At 38.9% G+C, this 25,142-nt stretch overlaps 1 protein-coding gene across 1 annotated transcript; it reads right to left on the bottom strand.

Annotated features, from left to right (window-relative positions):
* Positions 1-5,237: 5,237 nt before the first annotated feature.
* On the bottom strand, positions 5,238-21,285 carry IZUMO1R (IZUMO1 receptor, JUNO). Its single transcript, XM_044668999.1, has 5 exons — positions 21,218-21,285; positions 9,745-9,880; positions 7,494-7,682; positions 5,980-6,115; positions 5,238-5,503 (listed from the first exon to the last, which is right to left on the bottom strand). The coding sequence occupies exons 1-5, from the start codon at positions 21,283-21,285 to the stop codon at positions 5,238-5,240; spliced, it is 795 nt and encodes a 264-aa protein (XP_044524934.1).
* Between the last annotated feature and the right edge of the window lie 3,857 nt (positions 21,286-25,142).

The raw sequence follows: 25,142 nt of genomic DNA, 5'->3' as shown, positions 1-25,142 counted from the left end.
TTGGGTTATTTGCGAGTTGTCTCCCCCATTAATATATGCTTAATATATTAATATTATGATTAATATAATAAAATATGAGCTCCTTTTGGGCGAGGTTTTTGACTTTTTTGCATCACTAGAACATGGCACATATTAAACACTTAACAAATGTCAACTGACTGGTCCAAACCCCTTAATTTTGCAGAAGAAATAAAATGACTTGGCCAAGGTCACCCAGTAAAAAGTAGAGATAAGGTTTAATCTGAAGTCCTCTGAGCTGCAGTAACAGGCTCTGATACCAACTCCCCCTGCACATCTCTGGGATGTTTATTTTACTCTTCTGTAAAGTGAGGGGGTTGGACTAGATATTCTCTGTGGTTACTTCTATTCTCAGCCCATAGGCCTATGACCACAGAGAATATCTAGTCCAACCCCCTCACTTTACATTACACCATGGAAAGTAGATATAGTACAGCCATGAACCACCTAAACATTAGGTGATTTTTAAAATTTAAAAGATTGTTGGAAAAAGTTCCTCATAATTTCTAGCAATATAATTATTATGAAATAATTGCAAAGAAAGTAAAATTTAGAGAGAATGTGGAGGTTGGTTTATTTTTTTGAATGGGATTGACCTGTATTTATGATTTTGAATTATTTTCTACCACTCTTCTCTTGTAATATGGATAACTAGGAATTGACTACATAGCTCCTTAAAATCTTATTTATGGAATTATACTAAACATTCATGTAAATGTAAATAAAATTAGTTCTCTTTTTAAAAAAATCTAGTCTGAGTAGAAGATGTTAAAAGAATACAATTAGAACATTTGTAAACAAATCACAAAACCATTTAAACTGTGTTCAAATAACTTCAAGGGAAATAATTGAAGGTATTCAAAGTTAATAAAGAAAGTAATGAATTACTAAGCTCTTATAATGAGGATATTTTTATAGAAGTAGGGTGAAACAATTATGCTTTAATCTGTTATCTTGTTTTTTCTTCTATTTTTTACTGAATATGGAATATTAGACCTATTATTTCCATTATTTTATATTATATTTTATATTATTTGCATTATAATATTTTAATTCATCTTAAATCATGTTGTTAGGACTCCTTCATGGGTATCTACAAATGGAAATTGAAACTGAAAGTGTTGTTGAAGGGATTTCTGGGAAGATACCAATAAGGATCCTTTCCATCCCCATTCTTCATTGAAATATTTTGTGCTTTGGTCATGATACTTATTTCGATTGCTTGTGATTTTTATTATATTTATTGTTGGAAACTCACTACATCAAAATGGCTTACACTCACTTATGGATGGGCTTTAAGAGTTATTTCAGTTGAAACATTTATTATGTCCCAGCAAGGATTTTGTTGAGGATCTACTTTCTACTGAGATAGTCTGAGGACTAGCAGAGTAGAAGGCCATTACTAGTTTTGTCCCTGAAGCTTTCTTGCTGGAGCTTGTGTGCCCTTGTTATAGCCTTTCAGATGAGCCAGCAGGAGGATTACCAATCACTTACTAAATTATTTATTTAATTTAAGCTCCAGGAGCTTACAGCCTATTTAGGATTTAAAATTAGAACAGCTGGTTTGGAGCCTGCCTCTTTGACTTGCCACCTTTATGTTGAGTTGTTTTAGTTGCATCTGAATCTTTACCACACAATATTGGGGTTTTCTTGACTCAGATACTGGAGTAGTCTACCATTTCCTTTTCTAGCTCATTTTACAGGAACCGAACAAATAGAGTGAAGGGACTTGCCCAAGGTCACACAACTAACAAGTGTCTGAGATAGGGTTTGAACTCATGAAGGCAATCTTTCTGATTCTAAGCCCATTGCTCTATCCCTTGTACTATCTAGCTGGCTTGCCTACTTGTATAGCCTTGCTTAAATTTCTTCTTAATTTAAGTAAGGAGTAAAATGATTTTAAATAACTCTGATCCCACGTAACTCCATCATGATTTTTAAGTCATAGAACTTTTTGCTGGATTAAAAAATACATACATATATAATCATAATGATATATTTATATTATTTTTAATATCTGATTCATATTTATAAAAACTCCCTATACCTTGCATCCTGTTTGAATATTTACTATAATTAACTGGTGGTACTACATATCATCTATATCTTGCTTTATTTTTCTGTCTTTTAAAAGCAGATGCTTTGGGGCAGCTGGGTAGCTCAGTGGATTGAGAGTCAGGCCTAGAGACGGGAGGTCCTAGGTTCAAACCCGGCCTCAGCCACTTCCCAACTGTGTGACTCTGGGCAAGTCACTTGACCCCCATTGCCCACCCTTGCCAATCTTCCACCAAGGAGCCAATACACAGAAGTTAAGGGTTTTTAAAAAAAAAAAGTAAAAAAAAAAGAAAAAAAAAAAAAAAAAAGCAGATGCTTCAAGACAGGTAGGTGGCTCAGAGGATAGATAGCCAGGCCTAGAGATGGAAGGTCCTGAATTCAAATATGGCCTCAGACATTTCCTAGTTGTCTAACTTAAACCTAGTTGCCTAGCTCTTATTACTCTTCTGCCTTGGAAATGATATTTAGTATCAATTCTAAGACAGATATGCGTTAAAGAAAAAGATGTTTCCTGAATTTATTTTTCTGTATTCCCATGGATCCTTGTACCTTGCTAGTATAGACAATCAGAAATAGAGTAAGCATATCTTTTTGTTGCTTTTTTGTATAAAAGAAGCCCTATTTAAAATTTTAAAATCATATCAACCAATACTTTATCTATTTTCTTATTTTTTTCCATAAAACCAATTCCTACTTTTGGTTTTATATAAAACCCAAGAAAATATTAATTAGATTGTTTTTTTATATTCAATTTAATCAATCTCACCTTTAATTTTTAGAATTTCCAATTTTAGTGTTTAATTGGGGATTTAAATTTTTTTTCCCTAATTTTTAAAGTTGCATACCCAATTCATTGATGTGTTCTTCCTCTATTTTAGTGTTATAAGCATTTAGAGCTGCCATTCTTGGTCTTGAGGAGCCTTTGAGACCTTTGGGGTCTACTTCTAGCCATGCAGTGACCCAATGAGCCTTCATTTTATTATAAAAATGACAAAATCTTCGGTGGTCCTTTGCCCTCCTTTTCTCTGAAGAAGCCAGGCAGGGCTGATATGCTAAGTTAATTTAAAGATTAATTCTTGCATGGTCCCCTTTGCCTTGATGCTCCTATGTCACAAGTATTGTGCTCTTTGTTTTGACTAGGAGCTTAGAGGTATAGCCATTCTCTATATAAAACAAGTATTCAATCAAGGGAGTTTGTAGCCTGGTCACCTGGTTTCTGCTTCCTTCCTTGAGTAGGTAACTAAATATGGTTGTCAAAAGTGGATGCCTTCTTTATGCATAGGCAACCTTTTGAGTTTGTAAGGAGGAGCAAATGGTCCTGGTTCCAATGAGCAGGGTGGTAGGATATGGTGGCAGTTGAGCCTGAAGGTCAGAGAAAATTAACAGATTCTATTTTGAACACAACATTGTTATGAAACAGGTCCCATTATTGTCCCCATTTTGTCTGTTTTTATATTTCCCCAATCCATGTTGTATATATTAGGTCTCCTATTTGCTTAGTAGTTCCCTTTTTCAAGCTATACACTAACCCTAAGCTTTATAACAGCTTTAATAGTTTAAAATTTCACTAAGACTTTTGGCACATCCTGTTTTGGGGTGCACACACACAAGGGTCTCTTCCAAATCTGCTTCTTAGACCCAATGTCCTTAAGCATCCACTGTTAAGCTGTTTAAAGCCCCCAGACACATAGCTCATTTGCTTTCTCAGCCAAATTGTTCTCCTCTTGACCCAATCAGAAGAACATTAGAATTCTGAAAAAAAAACACTAAAGCATCAGGCAAATTGATGCTTTTTTTAAAAGTTAATTTAAATACCTTATTTATACATTTGGGGTGGATTATATTCTAGGCCTTCTGTTACTATATATCCACTGAATGTGGTGGGAGGGAAATCATGTTCTGGCCTTTTATATAAATATGGGAACTGCGATTTAGAGAGGTCAAGACTTGCTTGGCGACCCAGGTAGGTCAGAGGTTGGACTTGAAGGCAGATCTTCTTAATTATCTATGTGCTGCTTCTCCACTTCAATAGGCCTTGAATTTACAAGTCTTACAGACCACTATTAGTTGCCACCTAACAATAGTTGGCATCCAAGAGAGAGGCCAAATTTTGGGGAGGGGTTACCCACTCAAGGTGGCCTGGAGCATATGAGAGAGAGAGCGAGAGAGCGAGAGAGAGAGCGAGAGAGAGAGAGCGAGAGAGAGCGTGCAAGCTCTTACCCATTAAGCTTTGGCAAAATAGGTAAGAAGGTATATTACACAGTCTGGAGAAACTCTTAGTCCTGGTCATAGGAAGGGGCTGGGAGTGGAGAAAGCAACTAGAAACCTATCTAGGGAAATCTTGACCCTTTTCCATTTTTCTTCTTATCAACAAAGCCCTAAGGATACCGATTCAATCACCTGAAATGAGCATCATTCCTCTAGGAATCAAAACAGACTCCCAGCAGCAGTGACACAGAGCTCAGCAATCCAGTCTCCACTTACATGTTTTCCTAAATAATGAGAGATACGGAGAGCCTGGATAATTGGCACTCACAGCCAAACCCTGCTCATTATTGGCAATGGCTCCAACTTCTCCTCCATTAAATTTTCTAACAGAGCTGAAAAGGAGTTGCCAGTGGTATGAAATTCCCTCTTCTGAATGTGAATGCAAATGGATAAATGTTAGTATCTGAAGGATTAAATGCCCCTTCCCCAAACTGTTTTGCCTGTGTGTAGTCAGAGCAATAATTCACTCAGAACAAATAAATTATCCTTTTATTAAGGGGGCTAGATCGAGGAAATTCAGGGCTGGCTACCTCAGAGCTATGATGAGGAACAACAACAAAAAGTAGTCAGAGACCAGGTCCTGCGTTCCTTTCCCTTAGGGCTTCTGGGAGGGTAAGCGTCAAACCCAGCCACCTAATCTGTGTCTCTCTCCAGGGAGCAGAATGACAGGTAGCCCAAAAGTCAGAAGGGAAGTCAAATAAAGCAGAACCTGAAGGAATTGCTTCTAAAACTGATCTCCCCATAGACATACACACATAAAAAGGAGGCAGAATAATATTCTCTTTCCAGCTTAAGGAACTCCAGAAGGTAGAACATACTAGGTCCTCTTGTCCAGAAGCCATGAAGAGAGACCAGTTGGCTGCTGAGAAGAGATTGTGTACAAGTATTTGGTCCTCTTAGAGAGCAAATGATAGGAGGGGAACTAAGAACATGATGTGGGGGAGCTGCAGGGAAATGGCATGACTTGCATAGAAGTGGGCGACTGCCACATTGGGGTTGCCTTGAGCAGGGTCAAACCACATCTGAATGCAACGCCCCTTGCCTCGGTGCTCCTTGGTTGCCTTGTAAGAGTTTCTCCAGATCTTCTCACAAAGGTCAGCTGGAGATGGGAAGTAGTGAGGGAAAGGGTGGCAGCTGGACAGGGCAGGACAGTGGCTCTCACCTAGGGTTGGATGGAGAAGCACAGTAGTGGTCAAGATCTAAATATTACACTACCATCTCTGTACTCTCAAGTTCTTGCCTAGATTTCAAATAATAGAGAATGGCTGGGAGCAGTTAGGTGGCTCAATGGGCAGAGAGTCAGGGCTAGAGACAGGAGGTCCTGGATTCAAATTTAGCTCCAGATACTTCCTAGCTGTGTGACCCTGGACATGTCACTCAATCCCAATTGCCCAGCTCTTACCACCCTTCTACCTTAGAACTGACACTTGATATAGATTCCAAGAAAGAATCTAATCTAAGACAGAATTTTCAGACAGAAAAATAAGAGTTAAAAAAAAGAGAGAGAGAGAGAGAATGGCTATTCTTCCTGCTAGAGCTGGCCAGCTAGCTGGTAGCAGCTTTAGTCCCTGCCTGTCTGAATGATGCACCCAGCCTTGTCCCAGGCAGCGTATTCTCTGCCCCAGCCCAAGCAAATACCTGTACTCCAGTCCCAGCCACTGTGCCAGTCTGACGTGCAGGTATAAGAGTTCCGGCAGTCTTCCCACCACTCTGAACAGTCTTCCCAGCACAGCGGCACATCCAAGACGCGTTCCTTCCCCAGCCTGGGACTCTCCTGGGGTTGTCAGGGAGAGGCGAGGGGAAGAAGAAAGAAGGAACAGGATCAATGCGGTCTCGGCTTGCCATTGACCTAAGTAAGCCCCCTCTCACTCCCAATTTGATTTTCTGTGGCACAGTCAGACACAACTGGTCTACCTACGTGAGAGCTCTTCCTACCCCCCCCCCCCAGAGGAAGGAGGCTGTTGGTGTTCCTAAAACACTTACGGGGATACTAAAACAAGTCCTTAACATGTCTCAGCTGCTTTCTCACTTCACTGATTTCTTCCCAGAATCACCATTTTGAGAAGGGGAAGGTTATCCTTCTTTCCCTCTTCCTTATCCGAGACTTATCAGCTTCCATTTTATAAGCTGTCTTCCTCCATTAGAATGCAAGCTACTTATGAAGGGTCTTTTTGTTCTTATTTATACCCCTAGCACTCAATAGTTGGGCCTATAGTTTAATAGATATATTCTATATTATAGAAAATAAATATATTAATAATATTATACAAGTATATAATAAAATATATCAATTATATACAACATAATACATTATATAATAAATCATTATATCATAAATTATATATATTTAATACATAGTATACATATAATAAATATTAATAAATACATGTTGACTTGACAATAAGATAATCTCTTTAAAATATTATCCTTGACTGTATGGCCTTGGCCAAATCACATCCCTTCTCTGGATTTCAACTTCCTTGTCTATAAAATAAGAAAGGTTGGATTAGATGATTAAGGTTCTCTCTCTCTCTCTCTCTCTTTCTCTTTTTAGAGATATTTTATTTTACTAATTACATGTAATAACAATTTTCCACATGAGTTTTTTTGAAGTTATAAGATTTGAATTGTTTCCCCTCCCTTCCTTCTCTTCCCCTTACTGGAGCTGGTCAGCAATTTGATCTGGGTTATACATGTATCATCATGCAAAACATTTTTCCACATTGTTCATTCCTGTAAGAGAATACTCAGAACCACGCCCCCCAACAAAAACCCAAATAAACTAAATGAAAAATAATATGTTTTAATTTACATTCTGACTCCAGCAGTTCTTTTTCTGGAGGTGAAGAGCACTCTTTGTCATAAGTCCATCAGAAGTGCCATTGGCCCTTTCTTCCCTCAGATGCATCCTCATTTCCCAAACTGCTGTGGAGAATTACTTTTCTTCTTGGTTGTCTTCCATTGTCTCCCCTCAAGCTGGCTCCTAAGGACCTTTCCAGCCCTAATTCTGTGGTTTTATACTTGACTTTTCCTGCTTGACTGTCAGCGCTTTGAGGACAGAGGCTAATATTCAGCTAAGAATCCTGAGAATCCACAGCTCTGCCCTTTGGGTGAAGTGCCCAAGAACAAGTACCTGGCCAGTTTCCACCCACCTTCTGGATCCATGGCCCCAGGTTTGGGGAGCACTCATGGAGGCAGGCAGCTTGGATAAAGTGCCTTCTACAGCTAGGAGTCATCACGCCACAATGCCCAAAGTTGAAGTTGTACAGAGGAGACGTATCCAAGTGAGTGTTCCAACTCGTGTTGTGAGTACAGCAGGCGTTATCCTTCCAGGGGCTACACTGCAGGGTAGAAGAGCCAGAGGGTTTTTAGTTTTTATTTTCTCCATTTCCCTCTTTTTTGGGTGGTAGTGGTGGGGTAAGGTATGGAGGGGAGGAAGGATATTTGAAAGAGACGACACGAGAATTCTGGGTGGCTCAGTGTACTCTGGCACTAAGAGGGTACACGGCTCCCCTAACACCTCCATCTCCCTAACACAGAACTGTTTTCATTTTCCATAGCACAGTCAAGAGACATATTGGTAGGGTGGGATGGGAGGAGAGGCAAATATGTGAAGTGGGAACAAATCAGCAGACCTGAGTCTACTTAAGAGTTCCTCTTCTTTGAGTAACTATGTGTAGCCATGCTATTAACTAGGGTCCTGAGGAGTGTGATGGGGCCAGGCATCTGGTCAGCCCCTAGAAAGCACAAGAGAGACACTTCAGTCCATCTACCTAGAATTCCAGCCTCAAAGTGGGCTGGGGATGGGGCAAGGAAAGAAGATAGATATAAAAGAGTCCTAGCCAGAGTCCAGATTTCACACAGTGGCCCTGGGAGCCTATACAAAGTGGTAAAGAAAGGGGTTCTAAGATAGAATCCCATTGATGCTCCTTAGCCTCTATGATATCGACAAAGCCCCATCTGCTATCCCATCCATCCTACCCCTTACACAGAAGTCAGTTACCCAAAGTTCCAGGTGTTGGAGATATCAGAGGAAAAAAGAAGAAACAAAACACCTGGTCTTAAGAGGCAGGAGACAAAGTACCAACTCTGCCTAAAACCTACTCATTGTGGGGGCTTGACAAATTACTTGGCATCTCAATTTCCTCATCACAAAACGGGACACAACAATATTTGCATGATCTACCTACTGTCCCTGCTCCAGGTTTCTCAGAATAATGTGTTCTGAATTTTTCCACTGCTTTCCACATCCACATGTAGATGTGTAGATGCAATATACTCCCAGCAGATTATGTGCTCTTTGAGGGCAAAGACTATCTGATTTCTCTTTTAATCCAAAGTGTCTCATGCGTTGTCAACATATTAAAAGGCATTTACTGAATCAAAGCAAGCACTTTTTATACCTTAAGGATATAGTTAATGCGAGTTATTGTCCCTGGCAACTCTTACAAGAAGACAAGAAATAATGTAATCATGTTCTACCGGCACTTGAATGACATGCTTCTGGATTCTTGATGTTACTCCACTCTTCCCTGTGTACCCAAGTTATTGGCAAGCAACAATATCACTAGGGGCACCCAGGTGACATGGTGGGTAGAGAACCAGGCCTGGCATCAGGAAGACTCATCTTCATGAGTTCAAATTTGGCCTCAGACACTTACTAGCTATGTGTCTCTGGGCAAGTCACTTAACCCTGTTTGCTTCAGTTTCCTCATCTGTAAAATAAGCTGGAGAAAGAAATGGCAAATCATTCTAGTATCTCTGCCCAGAATACCTCAGGTCAGATCATGAAGAGTTAAACACAACTGAAAAACAGCAAAAGAACATCAATAGAATGCTGGATTATGTTGATTTAGGATATCTGTGATAGTTTGGGATTAGTCGTATATACTCAAATTGCATCTGCACTCTTCCAGGCTTGCTAGAGATGAATAAATGTTTACATGGGTTGGTACTACACCAGTAGACTTATTTTCCAAAAGTAGTCCAAGCCCTAGTGGTAAGATCATAGAATCATAGATTTAGAGATAGAAGGGACCTTAGAGATGGAGTGCCTCATTTTATGGGGGAAGAGAAGTGGAGTCATGAAGAAGATTTTCCCAGGGTCACACAGCTAGTAAGTTTGTCTGAGGCAGGATTTGAACTCAAGTCTTCCTAAATTCAAGTTTAGCGCTTTATCCACTATGCCACTTAGCTACATCAGAGTCAAGAGACCTGAGCCTTAGTCCGGTTCCACTTATAAACTTCTTTTAGCACCTCCAGCAAGGTACTTCCCAATTTTTGGACTTCAGTTTCCTCATCTGTAAATTGAGGGGAGTTGATTAGATGACTTTCAAGACCCTTTGAAAGTTTTAATCTATGATCTGATGAATCTTCCCCAAGTACATAACCCACATTCCATACCTGATCATGGAGTTCATCTTCAGGACCTGGCTTCTTCTTATGGTACTTTCCATCCATGCAAGTGTTGAGGAGCTCCCTTTCAGCCTGGACCACAAATGTAGCCAGCAGCCCTAGCCACCACCATTCCATGGCCTTGCTGTTGAAAAGGCAGATAAGCTGCTTTTGGGAGGGTAAACCTATGAAAGGACCTCTTCCCTGATCTTTTCCCTCAGTCCCATACCAGGATTTAGCAAAATTTCTTGGAGGGAGGAAAAGGGAGGACTTCGGTTCTTGTACATGATCACAAAATACAGAATGATACCATAGGTGCTCCATATAATTGTTCTACTGGCCTGATGGGGAATAATCAATCCAGGGCTGCAACCATCTAAATAGGGGGCTCCTCTAGGCTTAGGGATATTTTTTTGACCTCTATAAATGAGGCAGTATTTTCAGAATTCAGCCTTTTTTTGGACTCCCATTCCCAGCTTCCATCACCAACAACTTGAGCTAGGGAGCTTTGAGGGATAATCACTTTACTAGGTTAAGGTTTCCTTACTGGGTAGACCAGGACAGTTTGATTGATAATAGGGAAATGCTAGGCATGAGGAAAATGGAGATTCAGTACATCCATCTTTCATCCATCATTCTAAAGAGTCACATTCCCATTAAAATAGCAAAGAGCAAAGCCACCTCAGAGATTAGTAACTTTATCTCCTGCATTTTCCTCCCTCTATCACACACCCTAATTTCTGTTTATGAAATAATAAAAGATTTTGGTTTTTTTCCAGTGACACATAAAACCATTTTTAACATTCAGTTTTTAAAATTTCGAATTGCAAATTTTCTCCCTCCCTCCTATGAGAAGGCAAGCAATTTGATAGAGTTTATACATGTGCAGTCATGCAAAAACATATTTCCATATAAGTCATGTGAAAGAAAACACAGACCAAAAAACCCACTCCAAAACCAAAACAACTGCAAGAAAAATAAGTTTAAAAAATGTTCCAATCTGCATTCAAACTACATCCATTCTTTCTCTGGACATAGCCTAAATTCTCAGATCTTTTCCAAATTTCTCTTCAAGTTTTCTCTTTTATTGGACTCCCTCCCCTCACTAGTAGGAGAGTCTCTTTATGCTATCCACAACCCCTTACTTTAATCTCCTCATAATTCATTTCTAGCTCTTGTGTCTCAACCCAATACTCCCTTTTGCCTGCTTCCCTAGTTTGATCTCTCCTTGCAGGAAGTTCTCCAGACTCCCAAGACATGCTTGTGTAAATATATCTGTGGTGGATGGAAATCAGTTATTCGCAGCAGCCTTCCATCTCACTCTCAAGGAGGGAGTCAGATCCAAAAAAGTACACACAGTTATACATCTTAGCATTTTCTTGGGATCTAGGAAAGCATCCCTAGTCACTTAGCTGAGCACAGGAATTTAATTAAGATAGGAAGGATGCCTCAATCCCAAAGGCCAATGCTATTAGGAGGGGAAGGCAAAGGCATTTATTTGTTCTGCATTAACAATATATCTGCTATCATCCATTACTATGTACAGGAAGAGGTGGGGGTAAAGGGGAATATATAAAGAAACAGAAGACTTTGGGTCTGTCCCAGAAAGTTTTCACCTTTCTTCTCTTCTTCCTTCCCACTATATGTGTGCCATCTCAGACAACAAAGACTCTCAGAATGAGTTCCATTATCCATCCCAGCAACCTATTCAACCTAGCCTTCTTTTCATTTTTGACCTTTTGAAGCCAGTGTCCCCTTCCTTCAATGGAATCATCATGGATCCATTGTGATGAAGCCTGCAATCTTTTCTGAGACCAGAGTCTAAATAGTCTCTACTTGGATAGCCCAGATCCCTTCTACTGATAGTACCTAAGGCTAAGAACCAACAGGATAGGGATCTGCTGGATGAAGAAAACTCCCTCTAACAACACAGGTTGACCCCTTCTCTGCAATTTATCATTTTAAAGAGTTGCCTAAAGCACTGAGAGATCTGACCTGTGCTTCAGAGACAGTATGTTAGAGGTGGGACTTGAATCCAGCAGTTCCTGGCTTTAAGTATTACAAAATATTTACTATATCATAATTTCCTTTCCATACAGAAAAGGTAAAAATTCACAGAACCTCCCACACCAGCAGTTCAAGAAATCTAAGCAGAAACCCCAGAGCAAAGAAAGCATACCTTCAAAGAAAGAAGGAAAGTGTTCCTCCCTCAAAAAGAGTTGCCTGCACTGATTAAGAAAGCAGCCTGGGCTCCTTCCTCCTCTACCAGTAAGAACAGCTGGAGCTTTTTGGTCAATGGCCCAATCTTTCAGCCAATTTGGTTCCCCATAGGATACAGGTGTGAGGATGAGAAGCCAAGTGGAGTTCTAGGGGGAGATGATCCAAATAAAAATCATTTCAGAGAATAAGAGAAGGGGAGAAAAGGCAAGGCTTATTTTTCTTGTGTTAGTTGTTAGGATTGGCACTAGTTAGACTATTTCCCTCTGGTGCAAGTCAGAGGGAGAACACAAGGCAAGACCCTGGAGTGTAATAGAAATTGCTGAACAATTTCCTGTTTTCTGGCTTTGCTTACTTCTTTCCCCCACTGGGCACTGCTGGGCAAAAGTTACGGTTACTTCTTCCCCTAACTATCTGTCCTTGGGCCAAGCCAATGATTTAAATAACAATCCTGTCAGAGACAACATAAGGAGCAGGGGATTCCTGGCAAAGTAAAACATTATTCACTAAGAGCTCTATTTTGTATCTTTTGCTATTCATCTAGTCCTTTCCCAGGCTCTTTTGCTAAAGCATCATCCTTGTCACATTCCCTACTTCTTGGTGTACTCCAGAGTTCTCTCCTCAATCATTTTCTTTTCTGTCTCTATCTATTTTTCTAATGATCTTATATCAGCCCCACTTGACCAACTGTTATCCCTAAGCAGATGACTTCCTGATCTATAATTCAGCCTGTCTCTCTCCTGAATTCTAGTCCCCAAAGTCACCCCCTGCTTAGTAGCTATCTCCAACAAAATGTTCCATAGACTTCTCAAACTCAGTATGCCAAAAGTAGAGCTATTTCTTTATTTCCACCCCCCCCAAGTTTTCTCAATTTCCTAACTTTTCTATTTATCTTAAAAAGACCATCATCCAGATACCTCAGTTACCCAGTTATTTCTCTCTAAAAGCAAATTTGTATATTTTTATATATGGTTTTACATATATATGTATATAATTTAATTTTTTTTCCTCCCTAGGAGAATGGAAGAACACAAAGTCATGGAGGGGAGGAGATGGCATGGAGGTGGGAGCCAGTTTGACTGGGATGTAGAATAAATGGAAGAAAGTGCTCTGCCTTGAAGGGGATATACTATTATTTTGTTTTTATCTTTCTTTTCCTAATATCCAGTGGGGTGTCTGGCACCTAGTAAATGTGTGTTAGATAGGAATGAATGGGGCTCTTCTAAACAAAATTGTGAATTTCCAGGAAATTTAATGGCTCTTCACTTCTAGTTCCCATTCTTACTGTTGTGTAGCTCTGGGGTTCCTATTGACAAGAGAAAATGAAACTAGTGAGTCACCACTACCTTAGTTTCATTTAGTTGAATGCTTTTTCTCTTCCAGAAATATTTGCATTTAAAAAATAATTTCAGTGACAGGAACACATCTATTTTTTCATTGTTCAGTCAGTTGTATGACGGTAAAGATAGAGTCTATTATGCAACATTGCTTATGAAAGTACACTTGATTTCTTCCAACATCCTTAATAAAGATGCCCTTAATACATGAATAGATCATTGCTATACATTTTTATGTAAATAAGAAGGAAAGCATATGAATTTTTAATTATATATTCTCTCAGTCCCCTTTTTTGATAATTATAAATTCGAGATTTTCCTATGCCTACACCATCTTCCCTTTCTTCAGATGCCTTGAGGACCAATCCTTCAAAACCCTCAATATTTTATCTTTGTTTACATAGACCTTCTCTGAATATATTTAACTTAGTTCTGCTGATCTTGACTTTCTTCTCTGACATATCTATTTCTTCGTTAACTACACTTGGAACTATGATGTTAAAGTCCAAATGTTCCACTATCCTTGATCATGAACAGTTTATTATAAAAAATCTTTTTAGACTTTTTCCATCTTTCATCTATTTGTTTTTCCAGTTTTGTCAATAAATGTTCTTCAGGATAACTTTTCTTAGCTGACTCTTTTACAATGCTTTCTTTAAACTTACTTTTCCTTTACTGTTTCTCTCTCTCTTATGAGAAAATATAGCCTAACCTTCCATGATCATTCTTTGTAAGATTTTGTAAATTGACTTTTACTGTAATTTGGTGTTGCCCATGGATTCCATATCTCTCTTCTTGGCAAGTAAATATGATGTTCATTGACTATGATGATTTTTAGGTTCTTTTAACTTCTTTAGGACAATTGATTAAAATTATGTATTAAATTATTATAATTGATTGGATCTAGTTTCTTTAATCTATTTTCCATTTTTGGTATTCATAGTTTATTTAAATAGATCAGGTTGAATTTATTTTAATTTTTCACCATATCTTTTAAACTTTTATTCTTTCTTCTATCAGTTTTCAACTATATTCTCAAAGAAAATAAATAATGGATTCCAGAATGACTCATCAGTAAGAAGTAATTTTCAATATATAAACATAATCATATTCATTTCATATTTTTGAGATATCATTTGATGGTCACCATGTACTTTACATCCTGATTATTTTCTCAAAGAGGATATTCATGATACAGAGGGACAAAGCTTTTATGTACTATACTTGACTTTCATCCTGCATATTTCTTATTCCAAAACCATAGTTTGAAGCTTATTTTTTACCATTTTGCCCATTCCGATATTCATTTACACTACCAAGCATCAAAGTATATGTTGAATAATATTACATTCCTTCCATAACCTTCCCACCTTTTCATCATCAGCAACAGATGTTGGTGTATAAGTTGCAATTTATTTTCATGATGATTTTCTTTTCCAAATGCTTATCAAGACTATTTTGATAGAGATCCAATCATTTCGTAGAATAATATTTCTTGTTGTTTTGAGATGTACTACAAAATTAACTCTGCCAACTCTAATCTACTATCCAAAGAGAACTTGTGGGTCATTCTTTTGTTTGGTTGCAACTACCTTCTCTCTTTGAATTTTGCTTATAGTGTTAAAATTAATTCAATTCAGTCCTTTTAATAGCATGCCCATTTGTTGCTCATTGAATAAGTATCTCACTGCTTTTTGTCTTCCCTTTTCACTACTCTCAGATCACACCACAGAATCATTGAGGGAGTGGCAACACAGAATTGTAAGTCATTTTGTATTTTTAGATGCCGCACAGGTTGCCATACCTAGTAAACACATCATTAAGTCCGGTAGAAAATGAACCTTATCAAATCTAGCTAATCTAGTCCTTGTAAAGAAGGTATAGATCTGTTTCTAGGTTTGTATTCAGAATCTTTCTAGCATGGTAGAACCTCTCAAAGCTTGTACTCCACTTATAGACATTTGAGAACCAAGCAATAATGAGGAATTAAAGGAGGATTTTGAGGTGGGATACTATAGTGATATAGAAGGGAATAGATACATAGAGACGGGAATTATGGAGAGTAAAGCCATAAGTAGGTTGTGCCCATCAATGCTTTATCTCAAGTTATTGAAATTTAGAGGGTGATGGTATTTGTATTCCATCAACAGGTAGAAAAACTTGAATTAAAATCCAGTTTATAAGGATAATTGGTTAAAATAGGAAGGCACCAGTTGTTGCTGCTTCTCTCCCTCCCCTTTCCCATTAGCTCCTCTCTGGCTAGATCCCACATTTCTTTCTCATTTAGCAATTGACTTTCCCCTGAAATGATGTGTCTCTTGTGCCCAAGAGTATAGAAAGTAAGAAAATAAAGTAATTGTCCTTTTTTTCCTTAACACTGGTCAAGCACTTGCCAGATATTAAATACATTACTCAATGAAAGAGTGAAAAAAAAGTGGAGCAAGCCCTTTAGAAAGTCACAAAGACAATGAAGATGATGGAAAGTAAAATCCATTTCTATGACTGTTTCGTCAATAGTCTCAGAGCTCTCTCTACAGTAGGAAGCTTGGTAAATGCTGTAATGGGCCACATTTGTTCACACTAAAAGACTGGGAGCACAAAAGCCTGAATAAATAAACTGAACATATTGTTTGTCCTCCTAAATAGCATCTTGTCTTGCCTTGGTTTTTGTTTTTGTTTTTGTTGTTGTTGTTCTGCCTTACCGTTTGTATAAAAAGATGTGCTTTGGGATAACTTGGGAGATATTAATCTGAGGCCTTGGAAGAAGAGACCTGAGGTGGATAGGGTGGGGGGGACATGGAAAGGATATGAATATGGAGCATTTGGGAAGAAATTGTCCCCTCCTCTGATTGGAGATGCATGGAATGACCTTGGGTTCTTTCAGAGCCCCTCATCCTGCCCCCACAATTAATTTTCTTTTATCAGAGTCAGGCTTGAGCTATTCCAATTCCTTGGAAACAGGTCAGTCTGAAACATCCCTGTGGAATGTTCCTTTTTTTTCATAAGCAGCTTCCCCACCCACTCACACTCAGCTTTCATTTCCTTACAGATGGCCAGAATGGGCCTCTCCATCAAGGATGAACCAGGCAGCTCAAGAACATTCTGGTGCATAGACTCGCTAGGGTCACAGATTTACCACCCTGGAAGAAACCTCAGAGGTCATTTAGGCCAATCCCATCTTATAATAGATGGGGAAACTGCATCTTGATGAAGGGGAGTGACTCAACTAAGGCTGACCAAGTCGTAACCACTCCATCATCCTTGTTCTCAGGTCTAAGGAGGGCCTTGGGAATGTAAGGGGGAGGGCAATAATAAAGCTAATATTTATATAGCATTTTAGAGTTTGCAAGTTGATTTATGGATATAATCTCATAACAACCTTGGGAGGTGGGTGCTATTATTAATCCCATTTTACAGATAAAGAAATTGAGTCAGATAGAGTCAAAGCGACTTGCTCAGGATTGCACAACTAGTAAATGTCTAAGGCAGGATTTGAACCTAAGTGTAGTCTAGCCTGACTTCAGATCCAGTACTTTAACTACTGTACCACCTAATTGCTTACTATAGGGAGGTGTAGAGATGAGAATTTCCAGAAGAGCAGCAAACAAAAAGGAAAAACGGGTCCCTGCATCAACTGGGGAATGGTTGAACAAGTTGTGGTATATGATATGATGGAATACGATAGTGCTATAAGAAATGTGAAGAGTATGAGAATCCCTGACCCCCTGACTCTTTTAAAAAAGACCCCAGTTGGGGGGGCAGCTGGGTAGCTCAGTGGAGTGAGAGTCAGGTCTAGAGACAGGAGGTCCTAGGTTCAAACCCGGCCTCAGCCACTTCCCAGCTGTGTGACCCTGGGCAAGTCACTTGACCCCCATTGCCCACCCTTACCAATCTTCCACCTATGAGACAATACACCGAAGTACAAGGGTTAAAAAAAAAGACCCCAGTTATCACAATTAATCAGCATATAGCCAAAGGAAGTGATTAATCTGGGATAATGATTTTTTTTGTAATTAGTGGAATTCTAGTAAATATTTTATAAGGTTACTCAGTTAAGCTCATGTCAGATATTCAGTTATTCTCTCTAAGCTAGCATATTGAAATAGGATGTGACATCAAGTAAGCAGAAAGTCTATCAATCCTATAAGGCATGTTTGGAAGTAGTGAGAGGTCTTAGATCTTTGCTGATCCGTTGGTCATTGGTTGTTACCACATAGTAAAGAAGGACATTGGGAGGAGCAGGGGTGAACCCAGACCTCTCATTACCAATCAAAATGCTGAGGCATCCACTCAAGAAGATAGAGAATCACCCACAGATAGAAAAGATATCTGGACCACTCACCAATCAAGAAGCTCAGGTAGAAAAGATATCTGGATCACCCACAGATTTAAGGCATATATCCAGGGGAAACCCTCATTCAGTGGTCTTAGTTTGGGAGAAAAACTTCACAACCCAGAAAACCTGTTATTGACTTGGAGTTTTGACGTGGTTTTCTTTCAGATTGGCTGAAAATATTCTCCACAAATGATGAGCATGATGGTTTCAGAAGACTTATGAATTGATGCAAAGTGAAATGAGCAGAATCAGGAGACCACTATACATGGTAACAGCAATTGTATAAGAATGATTAACTCTAAGACATCTTCTCCAATGAAGAGGATGATCCAAGACAGTTCCAAAGACCCATGATGAAAAATGTTATTCATCTGCAGAGGGAACTGATGAACTCTGAATGCAGAATGAAGCATACTTTTTCTAAAACTTTCTTTACTTGAATTGTTTTATTTTGTTTGTGTTTTCTTTTGCAACATGGTGATTGTGGAAATATGTTTGGCATGGCCTCACATGTAAAATTAAAATAAAAGTGTTTGCCTTCTCAAGGAAGGGAAAGTGTGAGGGAGGGAGAAAATTTAGAACTCAAAATCTTTAAAAAATGATTGTTAAGGGGGCAGTTAGGTGGCTCAGTGGATTGAGAAGCAGGCCTGAAGATAGGAGGCCCAGGGTTCAAATCTGGTCTTAGATACTTCATAGTTGTGTGGTCCTGAGCAAGTCACTCAACCCCCATTGTCTAGCCATTATTTAGCTCTTCTGCCTTGGAATCAACAGCAAGGATTTTTTGAAAAAAAAAAAGATTATTCAAAATTCCTTTACCTGTAATGGAAAATATTTAATAAAGGAAATAAAAATATTTTTAACAAAAGAAAAGAAAAACTGTTCTCTGGAAGAAAGGACTAATTCTGTTTACTCTAGCACTGAGGAGGCTCTGAGATTTATTATGACCTTTTTACATTTATCTGGAGGAAGCAAACCAGTTGTTTTTCATTTCCACAGAAGGCGTTACCAGAGGAAATAGGGTTTAAATCGCAGCAAGAGAAAGTGTAGTTAGACCCAGGGAAGAAATTGCCTTCATTGTCTTACTGAGCCTCATCAAGCTGGCATCTGTTCCTCAGAGTGGTAGTTTGCAGCCCTTGAAGGAAATCCATTTTTACCTTGTTTTGATTGAAGATGCACAACTTGCAGAGAAATCTGCTCTCTGAATGAACAATAGATTGCCAGAGTCAGTTACAGATGAAACCATGTGAGGACACTTGCAAAAATGTTTTTATATAGATATACTATGAAAAAAATTATTTTTATAAACCTAGAAAAACAAATTCCAAAAGTCAACCATCTACCCTGCAAGTTTTGCAGTTAATTTTAAACACCCTTGAACCGTTAGATATTCCCTGGTCTGCATAATTCCTACCAGCCCCTTCTTCCTTTGCTAATGTGTAGATGGTACAGCTGAGAGAATACAATGCTGCAAATTTCTGCAGGTTTTTTTTCTAGTTTTGATTAAAATGTCAAACTAGCACAAGTCTAATAACAGGATAGAAGGATGGAAAGAACACTATATTTGAAGGTAGAGTCCTTGGTTTGATCTTTGTGCTGCTGCTTATTACCTGGGTGACCTTGGGAAAGTGGCATAACCTCTTTAAATCTCAATTTTCTTCTCTGCAAAACAAAGGGGTTGTACTCTATGCCCTTTAGCATCCCTTTCAGATCTAAATCTATGCTCCTATAATAGTTTTATCCAGTTTGAACTTTTCCAAAACACTGGATCGAAACTACCAAAGTCAACTTGCCAAGTATGGTCACTTCGTTAAGGAATAGGTTAGAATGGCATCCATGATTCCGGGGAATGACAAATTATAACAGGATTCAGCCACATCAGAATTCCCTAGGATCTCCATTCGTCAGTCCTAGGGAGGGTCTTCCTTTGTATTCAGCATCTCAGTTCAGAAAGCAGTAAATTGGCTCCTTTGGGGAAATGAATTATGATCTAGTGGGCCATTTCTTCCCAATTAGCATTCCTAGTGACTGGCCACTCCTTGGGGCTGAGCACTGGGCAATAACTATGAAGGGAAAGACAGAATAATAGGCTGGCACTCAAATCCTAGAAAGTTAACTCTTCAACACCATAGAGATACACCCAGGTGACTGTCTGTTTTTTCTGAGCAATCTGTCAGTGAGATGATGAAGGAACTAAATGGTGCAATGGTGCAAACGGGCCAGGGGTTAAGAAGACATAGACATGAACTGTGTGACCCTGGGCAAGTCGCTTAATCCTATTTGACTTAGTTTCTTCATCTGTAAAAATGATCTGGGGAAGGAAAAGACAACCTCTTCAGTATCTCTGCCCCCAAATCCCCAAATGCTGAAAAATGGCTATAACAGAGGAAAGAGAGAACCTTCCCTCTAGGGAGGGGCTTTTATCTCTGAATCCAAATATGAATCAAGAAGTTTCTGGAAGCCTCTAATCAAAGTGTGTATATATTTTACTCGATTGGGACTTCTTAACCTGGAGTTCATGGACATCCCTTTTCCAAGGAGTCTGTGGATAGTTTTCAGAAGGTTCAAGACTTTGGATGTGAAAAATTACATCTTTACTTCCAGTAACTGTTTGTATTTCTATGTTTTTTAATTTATGCATTTCAAAACATTATTCTGAGAAGGGATCCATAGGCTTCACCAGAAAGCCAAAGGGTCTATAACACATAAAACAGTTAAGAACTCCTGCTACATATGTTTTGTAGCGTTGCCCCTATTCCTGGAGGCTTGGACTTGCCTCAAATAGGAATTTGAATGGAAGCTTGGAAGGGAATGGGAAGGTCACTTCTGGTTGGTTGGGTTGCTGGAGCACAACTTCCTGCACAGGCTTGGCAGCATGACTGAAGAGCAATGTGCTTCTGGACCCTGGGAGATATTGTTTGGTGGGACCAGCTGTTCTGCTCTTCCTTGTGTTGTCCACAGGGTGACAGGTGCTCAGACACCACCTGAGACCTGAAAGCTGGTAGTATGATGATGAAGAGAGAAATGCAATCTGTTTTTCTTTTTCATAACTGTCAGCATTAGCTAGTCAAGGCAAAGGTTGCCTTGGGTTTGCCAAATTTGGGTTGCCAAATTTACACACCAATTATATAAATAATCATCCTGCAATAGATGTGTTCATGAAAAGTAAAGCTACACTTTAATAGTTACAAAACTACATTTTAATAAACTGAATATTTGAAAGGAAACTTGTGGTCAATCTAGTAAGTTGAGGAATACCTGTACATAGTGGCACTTGTAACATCAATTTCTGAGAAGCAAAATGGAGAACAGGATGAGTGACAACCAACAGTTTTAGAATTTGGAACTTACCCAGATGCCATGAGCCAGGGGGCAAAAAACAGTTACTGCCAGGACTATAAAAAGTTAGAAGTTGGATCAAGATTTTCTCTCACTCATGAGAAGGGGACCCTGGGTGGTTGGGTGGGTAGGCCAACCATCCTGCTTAGGTTATCTGCATCCTGTTTCACCAATTATCACATCCTCAGCTTCTGAATAGTGCTGTGCTGTACATTGATTATTTGCCATCAAAGAATACCATCAATCTTCAACGTACCTGGTCAGGGCCAAATGTGCCTGGCCTGGCCTGAGTGCCACAGAGAGGGGAACCTCTCCAGCTGACATCTCAGCCTGATCAATCTGTGATTGCCAACCCTGATCATCATTAGTCTAGTGTAGTTTCCCCACACCTCCTCCCTTCAATCCCTGATCCTTCCCCTGAGCTTGTTACAATTAAAATCCTAAAAGCTTACCAAGCTGAATCCTGTTATTATTCTAAAGTTCACTACCATATTCTTTGGATCTAAGGAGAGGGATTTATTCAAATAAGATCAAATTGCAGTCATAGGCATTACTCATCAAGTTAAACCCAGGATAAGGGTCAGAGAAGCTGTGTGATCCAATTCACAGCTTCTCATTTGATCACTTGGTCTTGGGCACTGTTAAGGGAGGTGTGTGTATTCAGCTGAGCTTTATATACTTTGTGGGACTGGTGTTCACTACCACAAATTGGTGTCCACCCAAGTTTTCCACCTCACTCAGCTTAGGTCTTTAGACCATCAGAGGACCATGGGCCATCTCTCTATCAGGCCCTGTTCAGTATCACCATACTGCTCATAACACACTTCTCTGATTTATCTTGGGTACCACCTTCACTCACATAGGTTTGGGCAGAGACTTGGGGAAGGGTAGATTAAGAGAGACATAGTTCTAGATAGGGTGGATCTCAAAGAGGTGATTAAAACATAAGTAAGCCAAAGATAAAGATTAAGGGGGACAACAAAGTGGCTCAGTGGATTGAGAATCCAAGTTCTGGGTTCAAATTTGACCTCAGACACATCCTAGCTGTGTGATCTTGGAGAAGTCACTGCTCCCACTGCCTAGCTCTTACCTCTCTTCTGACTTGGAATTTAGATATAGAGTTGATGTTTGTAGAGAAGGCAAGGGTTTAGAAAGAAAGAAAGAAAGGAAGGAAGGAAGGAAGAAAGGAAGGAAGGAAGGAAGGAAGGAAGGAAGGAAGGAAGGAAGAAAGATTAAGAACCTGCTATTGGTCTCTGGGAAAGGAAAAGAGAAGGGCAAAGTGAGCCACAGAAAATCACTTCAGCTCTATAGCAGTGAGACTGAGCATACTCATTTCTTATCACCCTTTTATTTATAAAGACAGGGCAGGAAACAGAAGACAAAGCATAAATAGGAAAATGCACTATTAATGGTGATCAGGTAAATGGGAGAAAAATCTTTGTAAGAAGCTTTTCTAATCAAGGTCTCATTCCTAAGCTATATAAGGAATGTGTTCAAATTGATAAGAATGACTCATTCATTCCCTCAATTGATAAATGGTCAAAGAATATGAATACACAATTTTCAAAGGAAGAAATTCAAACTATATATGGGCATTTGAAAAAAGATTTGCATCACTAATAATGACAAAAATTCAAACGAAAACAAGTGTCCATCTCACACCCATCAGATGGTAAAGTTGAGAAAATGAGAAATGACAAATGTACATTATGTACTATTTTGATCCAGTCATGATCTGGTCCAAACATTCTGGAAAGCAATTGGATGTATACCTCCAAAGTTATTCAACTCTGCATTCCCATGGATCTGCTAATACTGCTACTACATCTATACCCCAAAGAAATCAAGGAAAGAGGGAAAGGACCTTTACATTAAAAAATTATAGAAGCTCCTTTTGCAGTGGCAAAATAAATTGGAAATAAGGGGTGTCCATCAAGCTGGAAGGGACTGAACAAGTTATGGAATATTAGTGTAATAGACTATGATGTAAGAAATGATGAGGGAATAGTTTTTGAGAAACCTGGGAAGACATGTGAACTAATAGAGTGAAATGAGAAGAACCAAGAAAGCAAATGATTCAAGAACAATATCACAAATACAAACAACTCAGAATGACTGAGGAACTCTGATCAAAATCATGACTATTCAAGATCCCAAAGGACTTCTGATGAAATATCCTATCCACTTCCTGATAGAGAGGTGATAGACAAAGTGCAGATTTTTTTATATGTGGGAATTTGTTTTGCTGGACTATACATGTTTGCTCTAGGAGTTTTATTTTTCTTTCTCTCCATGGAATAGGAGTGGAAGGAAAAGGATAAGGAATAAATACAATTCAGGTGAAAAAATAAACAAATGGTTAAAAAAAAACATTATTATCAGCTGCAACCATTATATTTGATTATATTGCTTAACTTCTTACAGGAGGGTACTGTGGGTGAGTTTGTTTTTTGAAAAATGACTGGTGTCAAAATGTATTTGTATAAAAATTATCCGACTATGTGATAGACTTACAAAATAAAGATAAGTGTTTATGTTCTCGGTGAGATTTTTATGACAAAACTTTGAATTCTAGAGTTGCAAGGAAGTTCAAAAATCATCCAGTCCAAATTCTACCAGTTCCATTCTATTACTTCTTTGACAGGTCATTCACCCTTCCCTTGAAGAGTTCTCATGCTGGGAAACATACTGTCTACTGAGGCACTCTATTTCATATTTTGTTCAGTTGTTTCATTCATGTTTGATTCTTTGTGATCCATTTTGGGGTTTCCTTGACAAAAATAATAGAATGGCTTGCCATTTCCTTCTCCAGCTCATTTTATAGATGAGGAAACAAAAGTAGACAGGATTAAATGACTTGCCCAGGGTCACATAGCTAGTAAGTGTCCAAGGCCAGATTTGAACTTGAGATGAGTCAGTCTTCCTCATCCCAAATCTGGCACTCTATCCACTGTGCCCCCTAGCTCTCCTATTCCATTTTTGGACAGCTTTACTTGTAATGAAGGTCCTCTTTTCACTTTACACTTTACTGCCATGCAATGATTCTCATTTTGCCCGCTGAAGCCAGCAGAGTAAGTGTGATCCTTTCCCCAACTTCTGCCATAATGCAGCATATAATGTTCCTCTCACAGATTTCGTATCATAATTATTTGTGTGCTTTAACCTGTCTTTTAGACTGTAAGTTCCGTGTGGGAGGGACTGTTTCTTATAGCATCTTTGTATCTATCCCAGTGTCTTTCACATAGTGTTTGGCACATAGAAGGATCTGAAAGAATATTTGTTGATTTTAATTACATCCTTCATTTAATTAATGAGATCTCTAAACACGAGCACCTCTAAATCTCGTCTCCAGTTTATAATACCTGTTTCCTCACTTTCATCCATACATGGCATGGTTTCTTCACCAGGCTGGCTGTCCTCTTCTGAACCTTTTCCAGAGTGGCAATGTCCTTTAGTTCTGTAGTAGCTAGAATGGAATACAGTTCTAAAGGGAGGTTTTATTGGGATGGAGAGCCTTGGATAGATCATTTCTCTTATTTAAGCACTATATGTCTAATGGCAAATCCTCTATACCTGTTTATCATTCATTTTGAATCCTGTATAATTCATTATTCATCCAATCTCTCTATTTCTCAGTGATCTGGTATATGTATGTGCATGTATGTGGGCACATATGCATATGTGTGTATGTGTAGCTTTTTCTGAGCAGAATAAATGCTCTTTTTCAGTTAGAATTTACAGCTATTTTCAGCTTATTTTTCTAGCTCTTCCTTGATTGAAGGAAATGACTGCTTTTAACAGACTAGGTACACTTCTCTAAGTGTAATTTGTGGGTCCATCTGCTATTTTGAAGGAATAAAAGTTTCTAAAAGGCTGGATGTTTTGTGATTGTACTGAGTGAATTATATAGTTCAGAGACTCACTGGTGTTTCGCAAATGTGCCCAAAGAAATTACATCACATCTAAGAAATAACAACAGTTATAGCAGTTTAATTGTATCTAGAGTCAAGGAAAGAAGCAAGCAAGCACTTATTAAGCTCTAGTATGTGAACTTGGGACTTGACAATATCTCAATTGATCAAAAAGAAAGATTCTCCCTGCCTTCAAATAGCTTACTTCTAATGCTTTCTCCCTCTTTATGTATCTGAAAGAAGTGGGTTCTCCCTTTTTTGGAGGTCTTT

Source organism: Gracilinanus agilis, chromosome 3 (assembly GCF_016433145.1).
Source record: "Gracilinanus agilis isolate LMUSP501 chromosome 3, AgileGrace, whole genome shotgun sequence".
Lineage (NCBI taxonomy): Eukaryota > Metazoa > Chordata > Mammalia > Didelphimorphia > Didelphidae > Gracilinanus > Gracilinanus agilis.
This window is presented reverse-complemented; position numbering and strand designations above follow the sequence as displayed.

Coding starts and splice junctions, on each gene's coding strand:
- IZUMO1R (XM_044668999.1), bottom strand. CDS start 21,285: ATGTCAGCTGGAGAGGTTCCCCTCTCTGTGGCACTCAGGCCAGGCCAG. Junction 9,881..21,217: donor GCACATTTGGCCCTGACCAG/GTACGTTGAAGA, acceptor CCTTTTCAACAG/CAAGGCCATGGAATGGTGGT. Junction 6,116..7,493: donor TGGGGCCATGGATCCAGAAG/GTGGGTGGAAAC, acceptor TGACAACCCCAG/GAGAGTCCCAGGCTGGGGAA.